Raw genomic sequence first — 15,454 nt, 5'->3', positions numbered from 1 at the left:
TTTATCAACTCAGGATCTACATTTACCCCTCCCTCCCCTGCTCACGGGGACCAGAAACCACAACCCCCACCCCCCTCAAACCCCCCGTCATGTCTCTGTGCCACATCACTCAGCTAAGAACGGCGTGTGCAGCGATGGTACCTGAGAAGGAGGTTGGCCAGGTCCCTCCACCCTCATGCTCCAGGGCTGGGGCTGGGCCCAGCTGGGTCAGGAAGGAATCTCTGTCCCGCTCCTTGGGAGAAGGTTTCTTTGTGGGGGGCACTGTGCGTGGGGGGGTAGAAGCCCTCCTCTGCTCTGAGCTGCTGCTCCAAGGAGGCTAGATGGGCCTGTTGGAAAAGCTCAGGGCAGCCTGGACACCTCTTGACACCACCTGAGATTCCCCTGTTCCCAGCTGGTCCCCGGACTGGGCAACTCCCATGTGGGGCTGGGTTGTGATGAGGGGTGGCGTGGGACCAGGCAGCTGCAGGAGGGGATGTGGTTTCCTAGGTGTTGCGGGGAGCTGGCTTTGCTCTGACCGTGGTAGATTTGGGCTGGAGATTGCAGAGAAACCACCTGATGGGAAGAAAGGGGCCGAGCGCATCACGGGCTTCCTGGGGCTGCAGCCCCTGGCGCAGTTCCAAATTCCCCTCACACTCGGGCCTCAGGCTCAGTGGAGCTCAGCACTGGGGTGTTGGTGGCAGCACTGAGGGGCCCCCCACTGCCCCCAACATGGCGTCTGCTCTCACCGTCCTCTTCCTCGGTGAGTATCGGAGACAGCTAGGGCGTGTGTCCATGTGGGGGGTGGATCTGAGACCAGGGCGTGTGCCGATGGCGGGGTGGGGTGGGGTGGAAATGAGACCAGGGTGTGGGATCCAGTTGCTCTGGGATCTGGTCACTAACGAACTGTCTCCTCTCCAGGCTGCTGGCTGGCCGGTCACAGTGCGGCGTGGGGAGGTGAGTATCAGTCTGGGGGGAGGACAGTAACATCAAGGATGGGGGAGGGGATCTGAGTCCTGAACCTTACCCAAAACTCAACACAAACTCCCCCTGGGCGCTCAGACCCGTCCCAGTTCTTCTCTGCCCCGCTCCACCAGGGAGTAACGAGGAGCCGACCTTGGCTCCCGGGGTCTGACAAAGCAGATGGGAACCATCCACTGGTTCAGTGTCCTGCCCTACCAGATCCCCTCGGGGTAACTGAAACGTTCACGGTCAGTGCAGCCCTGGGGAGAACCCCCCCAGATCAGCCCCCGCCCCAACACCTTCCTCCCCTGCACTCACAGCCGCCCACCCCACGATCCCAAGGCCTGGGGAAAGGTGGGTCTCTGCACTGATGGGACGCTCAGAGCCAGGCTCTGCCCTGAGCCCAGCAGAGGGGACAGAGTCACAGGGGGGTTTATCAGCCAGGGGAAGAAGCAGCCACTGGACATTCAGGGCTGAGGGAGGGGGGATCCCTGCCCCCAGCGGGAGCTGCAGAGCAGGGGGGCCTTTCCCAGGTAACACATCAGTTAGGGGGTGACGGGCGGAGCTGAAGGTTATAAACCTCAGTGGATAGGAGAGATTTGCACAGTCCCCTACAAGTCAGGGGTGGTGCTGTGTGTAAGCGGGGGAACGGTCCCACTATGGTGGGGAACTTTCCTGGCTTATACCCACCCCGGTGGGATAGGCTGGCGAAAGGATCTGAGTCCTCGCTCCCACTCCCTTTACCCAGCGGCCTGCCTGACCTCGAGGGCTCCCCTTCCTCCCCGCAGTGTGGCAGAGTCCTCGTAACCCCGGCAAGGCTGGGCCCCAGATTCCCGGGGGGCACGACCCCCAACCTTGTTGTGGTCACTTCAGGAAGGGGCGAGGGTGTCCCCTCTCCCGGGTGCTCTCTCTGCGCTGGACGCTTCCCTGACCCCCTGATCATTACAGACAATTTATTACACAACAATCAATTTTTAAAAATAAGGAAAAAAATGGGGAAGGTGAAAGGAAAACCCGTCACCCCGCTCTGTGGCCCGGGGACGTCACAGCCAGCGTCTCTGGGCTCCGGTGGCTGCAGCTCCGGGGACAGAGCTGCTCTGTGGGCTGCTGCGTTGACTCTGCTCCCAGCACGGACCTCCTCCCCGGGCTGCTGTTCTGGCCCCTCTGGCTGGCCCGGCTCTGGGTGCTCCCAGCTCAGCTCGGGCCCCTGCTTTCTCCTTAGCTCGGCCCCACTCTGTCTGCCCCAGGCGATTCCAGCTCACCCAGAGGATGGGACCCCCTGGATTCCTGACTAGCCCACTGGCCCTGGCAATCAGGCTCACCTGGAGCGTTGGCCTCTCCCCATTGTTCCTGGGGACTGTCGGTCTCAGGGTCCTGGATTCCCATCGACTCTTCCCCTTGGTGCTGGGAGCTAGCAACCAAAACACCCCGAGTGAATGTCAGTAAGGGGACAACAGCCCCGTTACATGTGCACAGAACCCAGGAGTCCTGGCCCACATCCTCCTGCTGTCCTGCTTGGACCCCAAGCCCCTCCCAGAGCCAGGGACAGAACCCAGGAGTCCTGGCTCCCAGCCCCCTCCCAGCACAGAAGCCAGGGCGTGAATGGACCCCTCGAGACTGGACTGGCCTGTCTCCTGCTAGGGAGCAGAGCTTTGGGCCCCCAGGGGCTGGGGTTGCTCCATGTCTCAGGCTGTTAGCCCAGGGCTCAGAGGATACTCTGGGCCCCGTGGAAAGGCATCCAGGAGCCCGTCCCCAGGGCTGCCGGGTCTGACCCCCCACGGAGGCCGTGTGGTGAGGACAGGCCCAAGGACTGGGTGACGGGGCCTGCGTCTCACGGCCTGTCTGCTTCCCCCTGCAGAGCCCAGCTACCCCAAACCCAACATCTCCCTGAGCCCCAGCTGGGGGGTCTCCCTGGGGGGAGCTGTGGCCATCTGGTGTCGGGGGCAGCACCGGGGCATGCGGTTCGTGCTGAATAAAGAGGGACGCCGTTTGCAAACTGTGGCTTCGAAGGGGTTGGAGGCTGTGTTTCCCATCAGCAACGTGAGCCGGGAGGACCGGGGGAGCTACAGCTGCTCCTATCAGAACAGATTGGAGCCGTTCGCCATGTCGTCCCCCAGCGACCCCGTGGATCTGGCGGTGACAGGTGAGGGGCCCGGCTCGGCGTCCCCGTTCCCAGCCCCAACCCCAGTCTGACCCTCATGGGGGCTCGGTGCTAGTGGGATGCTCAGAGCCAGGCTCTGGCCTGAGCCTTGACCCCGCAGTGGGGACGCCCAGCCGGGGAGCGGAGATGGAGTCACTGGGGGGTTCCCCAGGCAGGGGGGAAGCAGCAGCCCCTGGGGACTCGGGGCAGGGAGGTGACTTTAACGCTGCCCCTTGTGTGTAGGAACCGTGAGTCGCTATTTAATCCGTGATCCTCTCCCCACTGTTCTCCTGGTGCGGCCACAGACTGTGTGATGGGAGCACATCGTGGTTTTCAGAAGTCTCCTTCTTTGTCGGGGGGCCTCAATCTTGGGGGATCTCAGACCGACCGCCCACAAACGGAGATGCCCACAGTTAGTGGAGACCTCTGCAAACACTGGCCTCAGTAGCGCTGGATCCCTTGTGTTGGGGGAGCATGTAGGGCCCCCGCCATGGTCAGGACCCCGTTGTGCCGGGCGCTGCATAAACACAGAGTGAAGAGACTGTCCCTGCCCCTGGGAGCTCACGAAGGAAAGTGAATCTGACTGACTCAGTTTCCCCCTGTAGAATGGGGATAAAGACGCCTTGATGCCTCCCGGGGGGCTGACTTCCTTCCTGTGTGGGGCTCAGGCCCTATAGTGCCAGGCTCCAGCGAGCAGCCTCTGAGTCGCCCTGTGCTCGGGGGAGGGGGGGGGCGGATGCAGTGAATGAGGCAGGGGCCACACACGGCGTATGAGGACCCCAAGAACTAGGCAGCCGCGGCTCCATGTGTGTGGGACTGGGAGCCCAGGTCACAGGGTCAGGGGGACTCTGGAATCTGGGAGAGAATCTCTGCCAGGGGGACCCTGGATCTGCCCATGCCAGGGCCAGATGGGGAATCATCGAAGATTAGGGTTGGAAGAGACCTCAGGAGGTCATCTTGTCCAACCCCCTGCTCAAAGCAGGACCAACGCCAACTAAATCATCCCAGCCAGGGCGTTGTCAAGCCAGGCCTTAAAAACCTCTAAGGATGGAGATTCCACCACCTCCCTAGGGAGCCCATTCCAGTGCCTCACCACCCTGCTCATGAAATAGTTGTTACGGGTTGGATCACAGAAACCCCCTTGGGGCTCCCAACTGATGTGCCAAGACTACTTCTGCCCCTGCCCTCCTTGCCAGCTTGGCACTCCAGAATCCTGCCTGGCTGCGCCAGACGCGCTTGCCGGCCAGAAACAGACCCAGGTCTGAACCACATCCCACAAGCTACAAGCTTAACTGAGAGCAGCTTACAGAAGTGTTCCTGTCTTTAACACTCAGATGCCCAACTCCCAGTCGGGTCTAAACCCCAAATAAGTTTGTTTTACTCTGTATAAAGCTTATACAGGGTAAACTCATAAATTGTTTGCCCTCTATAACACTGATCGAGAGATATGCACAGCTGTTTGCCCCTCTGCCCCCCAGGTATTAATACATACTCTGGGTTAATTAATAAGTAAAAAATGATTTTATTAACAACAGAAAGTAGGATTTAAGTGGTTCCAAGTAATAACAGACAGAACAAAGTGAAATACCAAGCAAAATAAAATAAAACACGCATGTCTATGTCTAATCAAACTGAATAGAGATAAAAACCTCACCAGTTCCAGTAAGCTTCCTTTTACAGACAAATCTCCGTCTAGTCTGGGTCCAGCTATCACTCACATCCCCTGTAGTTACTGTCCTTTGTTCCAGTTTCTTTCAGGTGTCTTTGGGGGTGGAGAGGCTCTCTCTTTAGCCAGCTGAAGACAAAATGGAGGGGTCTTCCAGAGGTTTAAATAGACTTTCTCTTGCGGGTGGAGACCCCCTCCTCTCTCCTATGCAAAGTCCAGCTACAAAATGGAGTTTTGGAGTCACCTGGGCAAGTCACATGTCCACGCAGGACTGAGTTCCTTACCAGCCACACCACATTCCTGGGAAAGCCCAGATGTGGACTGGCATCTCCAAGTTCATTGTTGGCTTAAGGGCTTCTTGATTGGGCACTTACTGAGAACAGTCCTTTCTCAAAAAGAAAAGGAGTACTTGTGGCAGCTTAGAGACTAACCAATTTATTTGAGCATGAGCTTTCGTGAGCTACAGCTCACTTCATTGGATGCATACCGTGGAAACTGCAGTAGACATTATATACACACAGAGACCATGAAACAATACCCCCTCCCACCCCACTGTCCTGCTGGTAATAGCTTATCTAAAGTGATCATCAAGTTGGGCCATTTCCAGCACAAATCCAGGTTCTCTCACCCTCTGCCCCCCCACACAAAAACTCACTCTCCTGCTGGTAATAGCTTATCAAAAGTGACCACTCTCCCTACAATGTGCATGATAATCAAGGTGGGCCATTTCCAGCACAAATCCAGGTTCTCACCCCCAACCCCATACACACAGAAACTCAATCTCCTGCTGGTAATAGCTTATCCAAAGTGATAATAATAAATCGTGCTCAAATAAATTCGTTAGTCTCTAAGGTGCCACAAGTACTCCTTTTCTTTTTGCAAAGACAGACTAACACGGCTGTTACTCTGAAACCAGTCCTTTCTCAGGAAGCTGACCAACTGCTTCACTAAAACCTACTCAGAATCGAACAAGTACACAGCTAATACTCATAACTTTGAATACGATAAGGACACATGCATACAAATAGGATGAATAGATTCAGTAGGTGATAACCTTGACAGAGATATGTTACGTGGCATATGTAGCATAAAACACATTCTAGTCATGTCATATATACATTGACAAGTATATTTTCATAAAGCCTTATGGGGGCACCGTCACAATAGTGTTTCCTAATATCCAAAGGAGACCTCCCCCACTGCAACCTGAGACCATCGCTCCTTGTTCTGTCATCTGCCCCCACTGAGAACAGCCCAGCTCCATCCTCTTTGGAGCCCCCCTTCAGGTAGTTGAAGGCTGCTATCAAATCCCCCCTCACTCTTCTCTTCCGCAGCTGGAGGCCGGGGCTGGGTGAGTGCCTGGGTCTGGCTCTCACAGCCTTTCTCCTATGCGCAGATCCCAGCTTACCCAGACCCTCCATCTCTCTGAGCCCCACTGGGGTCACCGCCCCAGGGGCAGACATCACCATCCGGTGTCAGGGGCAGCGCCGGGACGTGAGGTTCTTCCTGCACAAGGCTGGAGACCTGAACCCGCCGCGACACATGGACCCTGCTGGGGACGGGGCCAAGTTCCGCATCCCCACCGTGGGCCGGCAGCACGGAGGGAGCTACGGCTGCAGCTACCGGCCCCGGTCAGAGCCCTTCGTCTCCTCGCAGCCCAGCCACCCCGTGCAGCTGGTGGCAGCAGGTGAGGGGCCCGGCTCCACGTCCCCGCTCCAAGCCGGACTCTCAGAAGGTCGGCACCCAGATGGGATGCTCAGAGCTTTGGGCAGAGCCTGGCTCTGGGACTCCCGTGGACAGGGAGCGGGGACAGTGTCACTGGGGGGTTCCCCAAGCAGGGGGGAGCAGCAGCAGCTGCTGGAGGTTCAGAGCTGAGGGAGGGGGATCCCTGCCCCCAGGGGGAGCTGCAGAGCAGGGGCCTTTCCCAGGGGATGCTCCCCCAGCTGCCCCCGCACTGGGGTTGCACAGAGGAATCGGGGCCCAGGGGCTGCCCAGCCAGCTCCGTCCCCAGCCACAAACCCCCCTCCCCGGGACTGACAGTAACGAGTGATGCTAAGTCACGGGCAGAGTTGGATTAAGGTTTCCTGGGGCCTTGGGCCAGAGCAAGGGGGAGTCTCTCCCCACCTTTTCACCTGCCCTCCCTCTCCTGTCCTGCCTCCTTGGCCTGCGGCCCTGCCCACAGCCCCACCCCTTTCTGCCCCCTCCCTGGTCCCACCCCATTCCATCCCCCACTGCAGCCCCGCAACCCATTTGCTACTTTCTGCCCCCCCAACTGCGGCCACGAGAACTCTGTCCCCTGACCCCGGCCCAGGGGTGCAGCAGGGAGTCAGAGTCCAGTGTGGGACCAGGGGAGAATCTCTTGAGTCACAGATTATGGGGCAGCTTCCTCCAGCGGTTGCCCAGGGGGAGGGATGGAGGCTGTTCTCAGGAGCAGTGACTCCCCTCCCCCCCCCCCCCCCGCCGATGGATTTGGGAGGGGAGCGAAGCCTCCTGCTCAGACACGAACCCGCCCCACTATCAGGGCAGCCGGAGGCCCCCTCTGGGGGCAGCTGGGCCCATCAGTGGCCATGGGGGTGGTGCCCTGGACGTCCCTGTGAGGCGGGATACCAGGCTAGATGGGCCCGTTGGCCTGAGTCAGTGTGGCCATGAGGTGAAATGCCTTAGAAATGACAGCCAGGCTGGATCAGACAGCTCCCCCAGTGCCGTGCTGGGGCAATGGGGTGAACGCCCCCTACTGAGCCCCCCGCCCACTGCAACCCAGTGCCCCGTAGCACTACAAATCCCCCAAATCTTGCTTGATCTGACCCCACTTGATACCCTGGCCCCCGCCCCCCCCCCCCAACATCCTCCCCATAGAATTTTTTCCTGGTTGTGCCCTGCAGTGTCCCAGCCCCTTGGGTGCTGCCTGGGGTGGGAGAGGCCGGGGGGGAACAGACCAGCCCCTCCCAGCACTCACGGCCTGATGCTGTTTCCCAGGCGAATCGGGACCTCTGGCACCTCCGTGTCTGACCAGCCACATCATCGCCGGGGCGAGCGCGGCAGCCGCCGGCCTCCTCCTCTTCCTAGTGGCCTTCCTCTGCTTCAGGAAAACCCGAGCCAGTAAGTGCCCCACCCAGAGAGGAAAGGGTTAAACCTGCCGCTAAGCAGGGCAGGATGGCGTTACGGCTTGGATGGGGGACGGTGCCAGGAAAGCCACGGAGTGGGGTGGGGGCTCAGCAGGGGGTTCTGCTGCATGCGTTATCCCTGTACACACACATCGGTTCCACCCCAGAGGGGTCACATCTCAGCACAGGCTGAGGGGTCCCCATATAACCAGTCCTCTTGCCCCACCCCAGAGGTGGCCGCATCTCAGTGCCGGGCGAGGGGTCCCTTTAAGAGCCACCGACACTGTGCCTCTCTGGTACATGGGGTGCCAGGGGAGCTGACCTATGGATCAGGTTTGTTATAGCGAGTCACTAAGGAGGGAGGAATAGGGACAGGAAAAGCCCCCCAAAGTTAATCTGCCCCGCCCCGGCGCATGCTACAGTGTTGTTCTGCCCCCCACCCCTGCTGCCCCGTGTTGGGACCGGGGGATCCCGATCTGCTCATGGGGGATTCTGGTTTGTGTCCCTCTGCAGGAAAAGGAGCTGCACCGAGACCCAGCAGGTAGGAACCCGGCTCCTCCCCCTCCCAATCGACCTGCCGGGGTCACAGGGCTCCTGGGTTCTCTCCTTCATCTGGGAGGGAAGTGGGGGTCTAGTGGTTACAGCAGGGAGGTGTGGGTGTGTGTGTTGCGGGGTGACCAGGAGTCCTGGGTTCTAGGGAACTGGGTTCAGTGTGAGGCAGGATGGGGGGCTCTCTGGGTGTGTTGGGGAATCTCTCTGCGGTGGGAGGATATGACATTTACAAGGGGATTTTCTCTTTTAGCACCAGCCCTATGGGGGCATTAAAGGCATCGGCTCAGCAAGACCCTGTCTGTGAGTAACACACCCAAGGGGGTACCAGGGTGGGGCAGGACCCCAGGGAGGGACGGGGCTTGTGGGGGCTCCACCCATATGGGGCAGGGTCCGATTTACAGCTGCTGCTGGGCAGGACTAAGGAGGGAGTCCCAGAGGTAGCTGGTGTCAGTGAGAGTGTTGGACTCCCAGGAGCTCCCTGGGGCGACCCTCCCTTCCCGCTCTAGTTCCCCATCCACTCCTGGCTCCCAGCCCCCTGCTCTAACCACTAGTCTAGACCCCACTCTCCTCCTGAGCCAGGGCGAGAACCCAGGCCTTCTGACTACCCACCCCCCCGCCCCCGCTGTAACCCCCTCGACATCTTTGTGACTCAGTTTTCCTCTCTGTAACTCGGGGCTAATGACCCTGGCCCATGGTGTGGGGCGGGGAGGGGGTGGCTCTGCCAGGCTCTGACCCCCCGGGATGGATGTGGGGGGTTGGAGCTGGGTGTGGGGTCCTGCTCTGGGCCAGCCGGGGGTGCAGCTCAGCGAGTGTCTCTGTTCCGCAGACACCTCTATCAACGAGGGAAAAGAGCCACAGACCCTGGTAAGTGTCCCCTGTTCCCCCATGGGGCCTGACCCCCCAACCTTGCCCCACATGGGCCCCAGCAGCCCCCTCACAGCCCCCCCCCACAAATACACCTTTCCTGGCACACTCAGTGGCGTGGGGTGGGGGGGTCAGGCTGGTAGGAGAGAATGTGTGTGTGTGTACCCTGTGCTCTGTGTGTGTGTTGGGGTGTTGGTAGATTCACACACACGCTCACACACACCCCAGTGACTCTCTCCCCTCCCTGCCCCAGGAGCCCGACCCCGGTGTCCAGGGACTCACCTACGCCGAGCTGGACGTCCAGGTGCTGCAGGCCAAGCGGGGTGTCAAAGTCAGATTCAGGACTCACATAATTTGTCAGACCACTCTGTTTATTAGCAAAACGCTTTGCTAATGCACCCAGGTGTGACCTTGAGCCTCAGAGAGGGGCTAACTTATTCATACAGCTAAGCCAAAGCCAATTTAACATAAGGGACAAAAGGAAGCAGAAACTGACAAATATACATACATATCTTATTTGCATACTAACATTTACCAATCTCCTAGCTCAGTAGGAGCTCTAAATTAATTAGTTTGAGGACCCATTGTCTCACACTCCTTAATGTTTCTCTTCCTGACAACTATATTTCAAACCAACCCTTCAGGTAGCATTTCTTTAATGAATTATAATTTCAATATAATTCATTCTACTTTCACAGGGGGAAAGCTGCCCCTGAGTCTGCCCAGCCCAGCATGTATGCCACGATCAACATGCCCCGGGGACCCCACAGTGAGAGCCCCCTGCAGCCATGGGGCACCTGGCCCCAGGGGGGGACAGACTCACCCTCCTGCAGCGCCAGTCCCAGAGAACTCTGCTTCTAAGAAGATTTAGGGGAGATGCTGCCCTCCCCCCACTGCTGCCCCGTCCCATCAAGCTGCTGGCCCCCTGCCCCGTCCAGACCCACATGTAGGGCTGGTGTTGTGGGCTTAGCACCGGGATGGGGAGAGGATGTGCCAAAGCTGTCTATGTTATTTTGCATCCTGTTAATCTCCAGCTTTGTAATAAACACAGAACCACAAACCAGCCCCCCTGCGCCCCTGCTGTGAATGTGTGTAACACCTGGGCGAGATGGGGTGGGGTGTGTGGGCTGGTTATACAGGGACCCCTCGTCCAACGCAGGGACGCAGCCCCATCTGGGGTGGGGTGCTGGTTATACAGGGACCCCTCGCCTGGCGCTGGGTTTCAGCTCCTCTGGGGAAGGTCGTCCGTTGGGCAGGATGCCGGGGTTCAAACCCTGACTTTGGGCGAAGCTGCAGAAGGGTCTGTGATGCTGTACAGAACTCCAGAATTTGCTAAGCAATAAAAAAGGCATAGTCAACCAGTTATTTTAGATATTTTAAGTTGACTTAAGACAAATTTTAAAATAAAATTTTAGAATAAAAGAAGGAAAACTATATTTTCAAATTATACAAATAGATGGTCTCAAATTACTTAGGCTGCAAATAAGGTAACTTTGAATGGACGTGTGACACAGCCCTGTGCAATGTTGCACTCTAGGTGTGTACTACAAGGTCTGGATTCATCAACCCGTATCTTAGCACTCAGGTGGGCAATCTTTTTATTATCTTGGGGAAATGAGAAGCCCAAGCCCACAGATAGATGCAGAATAAGGAAAATAGAAACTCCTATTCCACCATGAATATTGATTGATAAAAATCTCCTTCCCTAGAAGTTTAAGGTCAGGCTTGACAAAGCCCTGGCTGGGATGATTTAGTTGGGCATCGGTCCTGCTTTGAGCAGGGGGTTGGACTAGATGACCTCCTGAGGTCCCTTCCAACCCTGCACCCTCTGCTGACCCTCCCACCCCACTCCCTGCTACACAGCACCCCCTGCCCTCCTCCCTGCCACACAGCGCCCCCTGCTGAGCCCCCCACCCCACTCCTCTCAGCCTAGCCCCCCCTGCTGAGCCCCCCGCTCCTCGCAGCCCAGGCCCCCTGGCCCTGCTCAGCTCCATCCCGCTCAAGCCCAGCCTGACCCACAGGCGAGGACTCCTCCCCGGACTCATAGCTCAAGCTGCAGAGGCCCTCGCTCCCCAGGTTCAATCCCTGGGATGGTCCTTCTCCCCCCACCCCGCCCGACTCCCAGCACGTACCAATCTCCTCGCTGGGGAGCTCCTGGGGGCAGACCGGGAAGAGCATCGTCTGCACCCCCCAGCCCTCCACCCTGACAACCCCCGGCATGGCCGCCAGCTGCTCCTTCGCCGAGGCCGTGCTGTCCAGGGGGAAGGGGTGGCTGTAGGCGGCACCGTAGGCCTGGCGGAAGCGGAAGAGGGAGATGCCCCCGGGGTGGCCCCGCAGGACCCACGCCACATTCTGCTCCAGCTCAGCCCGCTCGGCCATGAGAGGGTCCAGCTGGGGGCTGGCTGGGCGGGTGGGGCGGGGCAGCCGGCTGGGGGCCTGCGCGGGGCTATTCAGGGCTGCCCCCTGGTACGCTGCCAGACCCCGTGACTGGTTGGTGAAGATTAGCAGGGGCGGCTGCGGGGGGGCGGCCACAGGAAGGCGGGAGCTGGGGAAGTGGCTCAGCGAGACACCTCGGGGCAGCCAGGTGCTGGCTTGGTGGCCGGGGGCAGATCCGGCCGGTGGATGGTCCGGGGGTGCAGCCAGGTGGTGGCAGGAGTTCCAAGGCCTGGGAGCTGGAGGGAGAGGAGAGAGATGCCCAGTGAAATGCTGCCATCCCAGTTAGGATGCACGAGCCCCTCTAGGGGGTGCCAGTCACTGAGCTGGACCCCTTTGCAATGCACCCGCTTCGCATGGGCGCTGTTGTAAGCCAGGACAGATTTTGCACGGAGCCGAGGCTCCCTCTAGGGGCGCTTGGGCCCCATAGCACAGGCCTGGGTCTTTCAGCTTCATCACTCGAGACTTGCGCAAAGAATCGGGGGCGGGGGTGGGAGAGGGGTCCAAGTTCACTCCCAACTTGGGTGGGGGCAGCGTTCAATTTCCCACCAGCCTCGATTCCCCAGGCACAGTGTTGCTCTCTGGGACCTGGCACCCGCATTCAAGACAGAGATTCTCAGTGAGGGGGGTTTCGTGCGTCCCCTTTGCAGCCAGCTCTGTACCAGGCCTGTTTAAATGATGCCCGTCGGTGATTCAGGGTACCCCCAGGCGCCCCATCATTGATTTCACCTGCCCCAAAGCAGAGGCAGGACCAGACGGTTTGCCTTGTTACAGCAAGTTTACACGCTCCACCCCAGAGACAGCGGCATTCTCAGGGCTGGACTGTGCCCTCCAGCCAGAGGGAATCAGAGCCAGAGCTGCGGTTAAGCTTTGCAATCTGTAGGCAAAAGTTATTCTGCCATTTTTGAGGGGAAGAGGGAGAGAATTTGCCCAAGGTAGATGGCAGAACTGGGACCAGAGCCTTGTTCTGATCACTAGACCCCCACTCCCCTCCCTGAGCCAGGGAGAAGACCCAGGAGTCCTGACACAGATCTACCCTGAAAATCACTGATGCACCTAGTAGTGTAGACAGCACCTGTAATGCTACCCCAACAAAGGGAAGGGCAAGGTGACACACAGCCACCACATGCAGTTCCCACTCCCCCCAGTAGGGGGCAGCCCGCCCACAACCCATGACCACACCTGCTTTAGGAGCCCCTGGGTGCTGCCGTTCGGGTGGCGCCTCCTTGTGGATCCGGGGGTGATGGCGGCGTCTCTTGTGGGGCTTGGTCTCCGGCAGCAGGTCGCAAGCTGCGTGCCGGCACCTGACCCACGGTTCCTTGCCCTCCTCGTCCAGGACCACCAGCTCCTTCCGGTCACCCAGCAGCTGGGGCAGCGAGCGGTAGCCGTGCCGGGGCAGATCCAGGCGCCGGCCATGGTGCTGGTGGAAGAGCCTCCCCAAATCCCGCAGGGGGATGCCCCCCGGGTGGCTCAACAGCAGCCCCAGCACAGCCCCATTGAGGGTCAGCTGCGAGCCAGGATCCAGCCGCCCCCCGGCAACAGCTGGAAGGAGAAACAGCTGTTGGGGGGCTCAAAGGGCACCAGATGGGAGGACTTTACCCTTCACTGGCCACCCGGGGGACTCTCTCATAGCAGAGGGTTGGGCCTGGGCACAGCCGGGATACCAGGGGAGATGGGCCCCTGCTCCGAGTGGGAGAGAAATTCCCTGCCCACGGTGGGACTGCAGGTCAGGACTAAAAGAAAAGGAGGACTTGTGCCACCTTAGAGACTAACCAATTTAGTCTCTAAGGTGCCACAAGTCCTCCTTTTCTTTTTGCAAATACAGACGAACACGGCTGCTACTCTGACACGGGTCAGGACTAAGGCTCTCGTCAGCAGTGGGCAACTTGGGGCAGGGGCAGCCCCCGTCCCCAGAGACACTAGGCCCCACTCCCCTCCCAGAGCAGGGGAACGGGACCCAGGCATCCTGGCTCCCAGGCCCCCTGCTCTAACCACTAGCCCTAACTCCCCTCCCAGAGCCAGGGAGAGAACCCAGGAGTCCCAGCCCCCTCCCCCCCACTCTAACCACTGGCCCCCACTCCCCTCCCAGAGCCGGGGAGAGAACCCAGGCATCCTGGCTCCCGCCCGGTCTTACCTGCCATAGCCTCCGGCTGGAAGCCCTCCGGGAGGGGAGGGGACAGGGCGCAGCTGAGCTCGCCCGTGGGGACCTTTGTAGCCAAGGTTCCTCGCCCCGCCCCCTCCCGGCTGAGGCTGGGCTCCTGTTAACCCTTTTCAGAGTAACAGCCGTGTTAGTCTGTATTCGCAAAAAGAAAAGGAGGACTTGTGGCACCTTAGAGACTAACCAATTTATTAGAGCATAAGCTTTCGTGAGCTGTAGCTCACGAAAGCTTATGCTCTAATAAATTGGTTAGTCTCTAAGGTGCCACAAGTCCTCCTTTTCTTTTTGTTAACCCTTTGGATGCTGTCACAAAACTGCGCAGTAGAGGCGGGGAGCCAGGACTCCTGGGCTCTCTCCCCGGCTCTGGGAGGGGAGTGGGGGCTAGTGGTTAGGGCAGAGGGGGCTGGGAGTCAGGACTCCGTCCCCAGGTCTGGGAGGGGAGAGGGGTCCAGTGGTTTTGGAGGTGGTGGTAATGGGGCTGGGAGCCAGGACTCCTGGGTTCTATTCTCCGCCAGTGTTTTGGGCAAGTCATGCTACCTCTCTGCTAGCCCGCCTAGATGTAGGGTCCCCAGTGAGCTCCCCGCCCTGGTCCCTACTGCACCGCACCTCAACAGTCTATTGTCCCTTAGGGAGCAGGGGGCAGGACCATCCCCTCCAGGTTATTCCCCATCCTCGGGTAACCCAAGGTACCCCCTCGGCACCTAGATTGGTCCATCCATACCACAGTCTTTACTGGGGCAAGGGTAGACAAAGGTAGGAAAGGAGCCCAAGCGGCCGGGCATGGTGTTGCCCCAGGGCAGCCAGAGCCTCCCTGCTCCTCATCCAGCCTTTTCTTTCCTGTCCAGTTCAGGCACGGTGCGCCCCCCCCATACGCCCTCCCTGCCCCCAATAGATCCCTGTCCAGCTCCCTGCCACCCCCACCCATGCACTCCTTGTGCCCAGATTGCTGGGTCACACCCACCCTTGCTGCCCCTCCCTGATCCCAGCCAGGATTGGCAAGTGCCCGGGTCCAAAGGTGCCCTGGGAGGCTGGGAACTAGCTGCTGAGAGGAAAAGCGGGGAGCAATGCCCAGCCTTCAAAATAGAACCCAGGAGTCCTGGCTCCCAGCCTCCCACTCGCTCTAGTCACAAGACCCCAGTCCCCTCCCAGAGCCAGGGATAGAACCCAGGAGTCCTGGCTCCCAGCCCCCCTGCTCTAACCACTAAACCCCACTCCCCTCCCGGAGCCAGGCACAGAACCCAGGAGTCCTGGATCCCAGCCCCCCTGTTCTAACCCATTAGGCCCCAATACTCCACTGCTGCACTAGGGGGTACTATGCTGCAGGGAGCAGGAGGAGGGGCTCAGTAGAGGGGCGTTCTCCCCTGGCGGTCACTGCTGGCCCTGATACCCCAGTGCACTGCTTGGGGGCGCTGTGCTGCAGGGAGTGGGGGCAGAGGTCACTAGGGGGCTTTCCCCTGGCCGTCAGTGCCGGCCCCAGTGCTAAGTAAAGTCCTGCAGAGAGAAATCCTACAAAACCCTGTGCAACAATTACAGCCGTGGCCTTCTTCACATCCTCCCCGGTGTTCTCGGCTCCGATAGGCCTCTCAGTAGACAAGCGT

General features: G+C 59.3%; 3 protein-coding genes across 3 annotated transcripts in view; 1 reads left to right on the top strand and 2 right to left on the bottom strand.

Moving 5' to 3' along the window:
* Positions 1–15,454, bottom strand: part of LOC140901866 (immunoglobulin superfamily member 1) — a 263,932-nt gene that overhangs the window by 97,233 nt on the left and 151,245 nt on the right.
* On the top strand, positions 2,830–10,618 carry LOC140901869 (alpha-1B-glycoprotein). Its single transcript, XM_073321295.2, has 7 exons — positions 2,830–3,082; positions 6,142–6,432; positions 7,722–7,844; positions 8,363–8,390; positions 8,652–8,701; positions 9,228–9,265; positions 9,964–10,618. Exons 1-7 carry the CDS (start codon positions 2,896–2,898, stop codon positions 9,979–9,981), a joined length of 735 nt encoding a protein of 244 aa, XP_073177396.2. The 5' UTR covers positions 2,830–2,895; the 3' UTR covers positions 9,982–10,618.
* Positions 10,533–13,919, bottom strand: LOC140901868 (uncharacterized). The gene is made up of 4 exons (XM_073321294.2): positions 13,833–13,919; positions 12,881–13,240; positions 11,398–11,937; positions 10,533–10,597 (listed from the first exon to the last, which is right to left on the bottom strand). The coding sequence occupies exons 1-4, from the start codon at positions 13,837–13,839 to the stop codon at positions 10,533–10,535; spliced, it is 972 nt and encodes a 323-aa protein (XP_073177395.2). The 5' UTR covers positions 13,840–13,919.

Source organism: Lepidochelys kempii, chromosome 23, assembly GCF_965140285.1.
Source record: "Lepidochelys kempii isolate rLepKem1 chromosome 23, rLepKem1.hap1, whole genome shotgun sequence".
Classification (NCBI taxonomy): domain Eukaryota; kingdom Metazoa; phylum Chordata; order Testudines; family Cheloniidae; genus Lepidochelys; species Lepidochelys kempii.
This window is presented reverse-complemented; position numbering and strand designations above follow the sequence as displayed.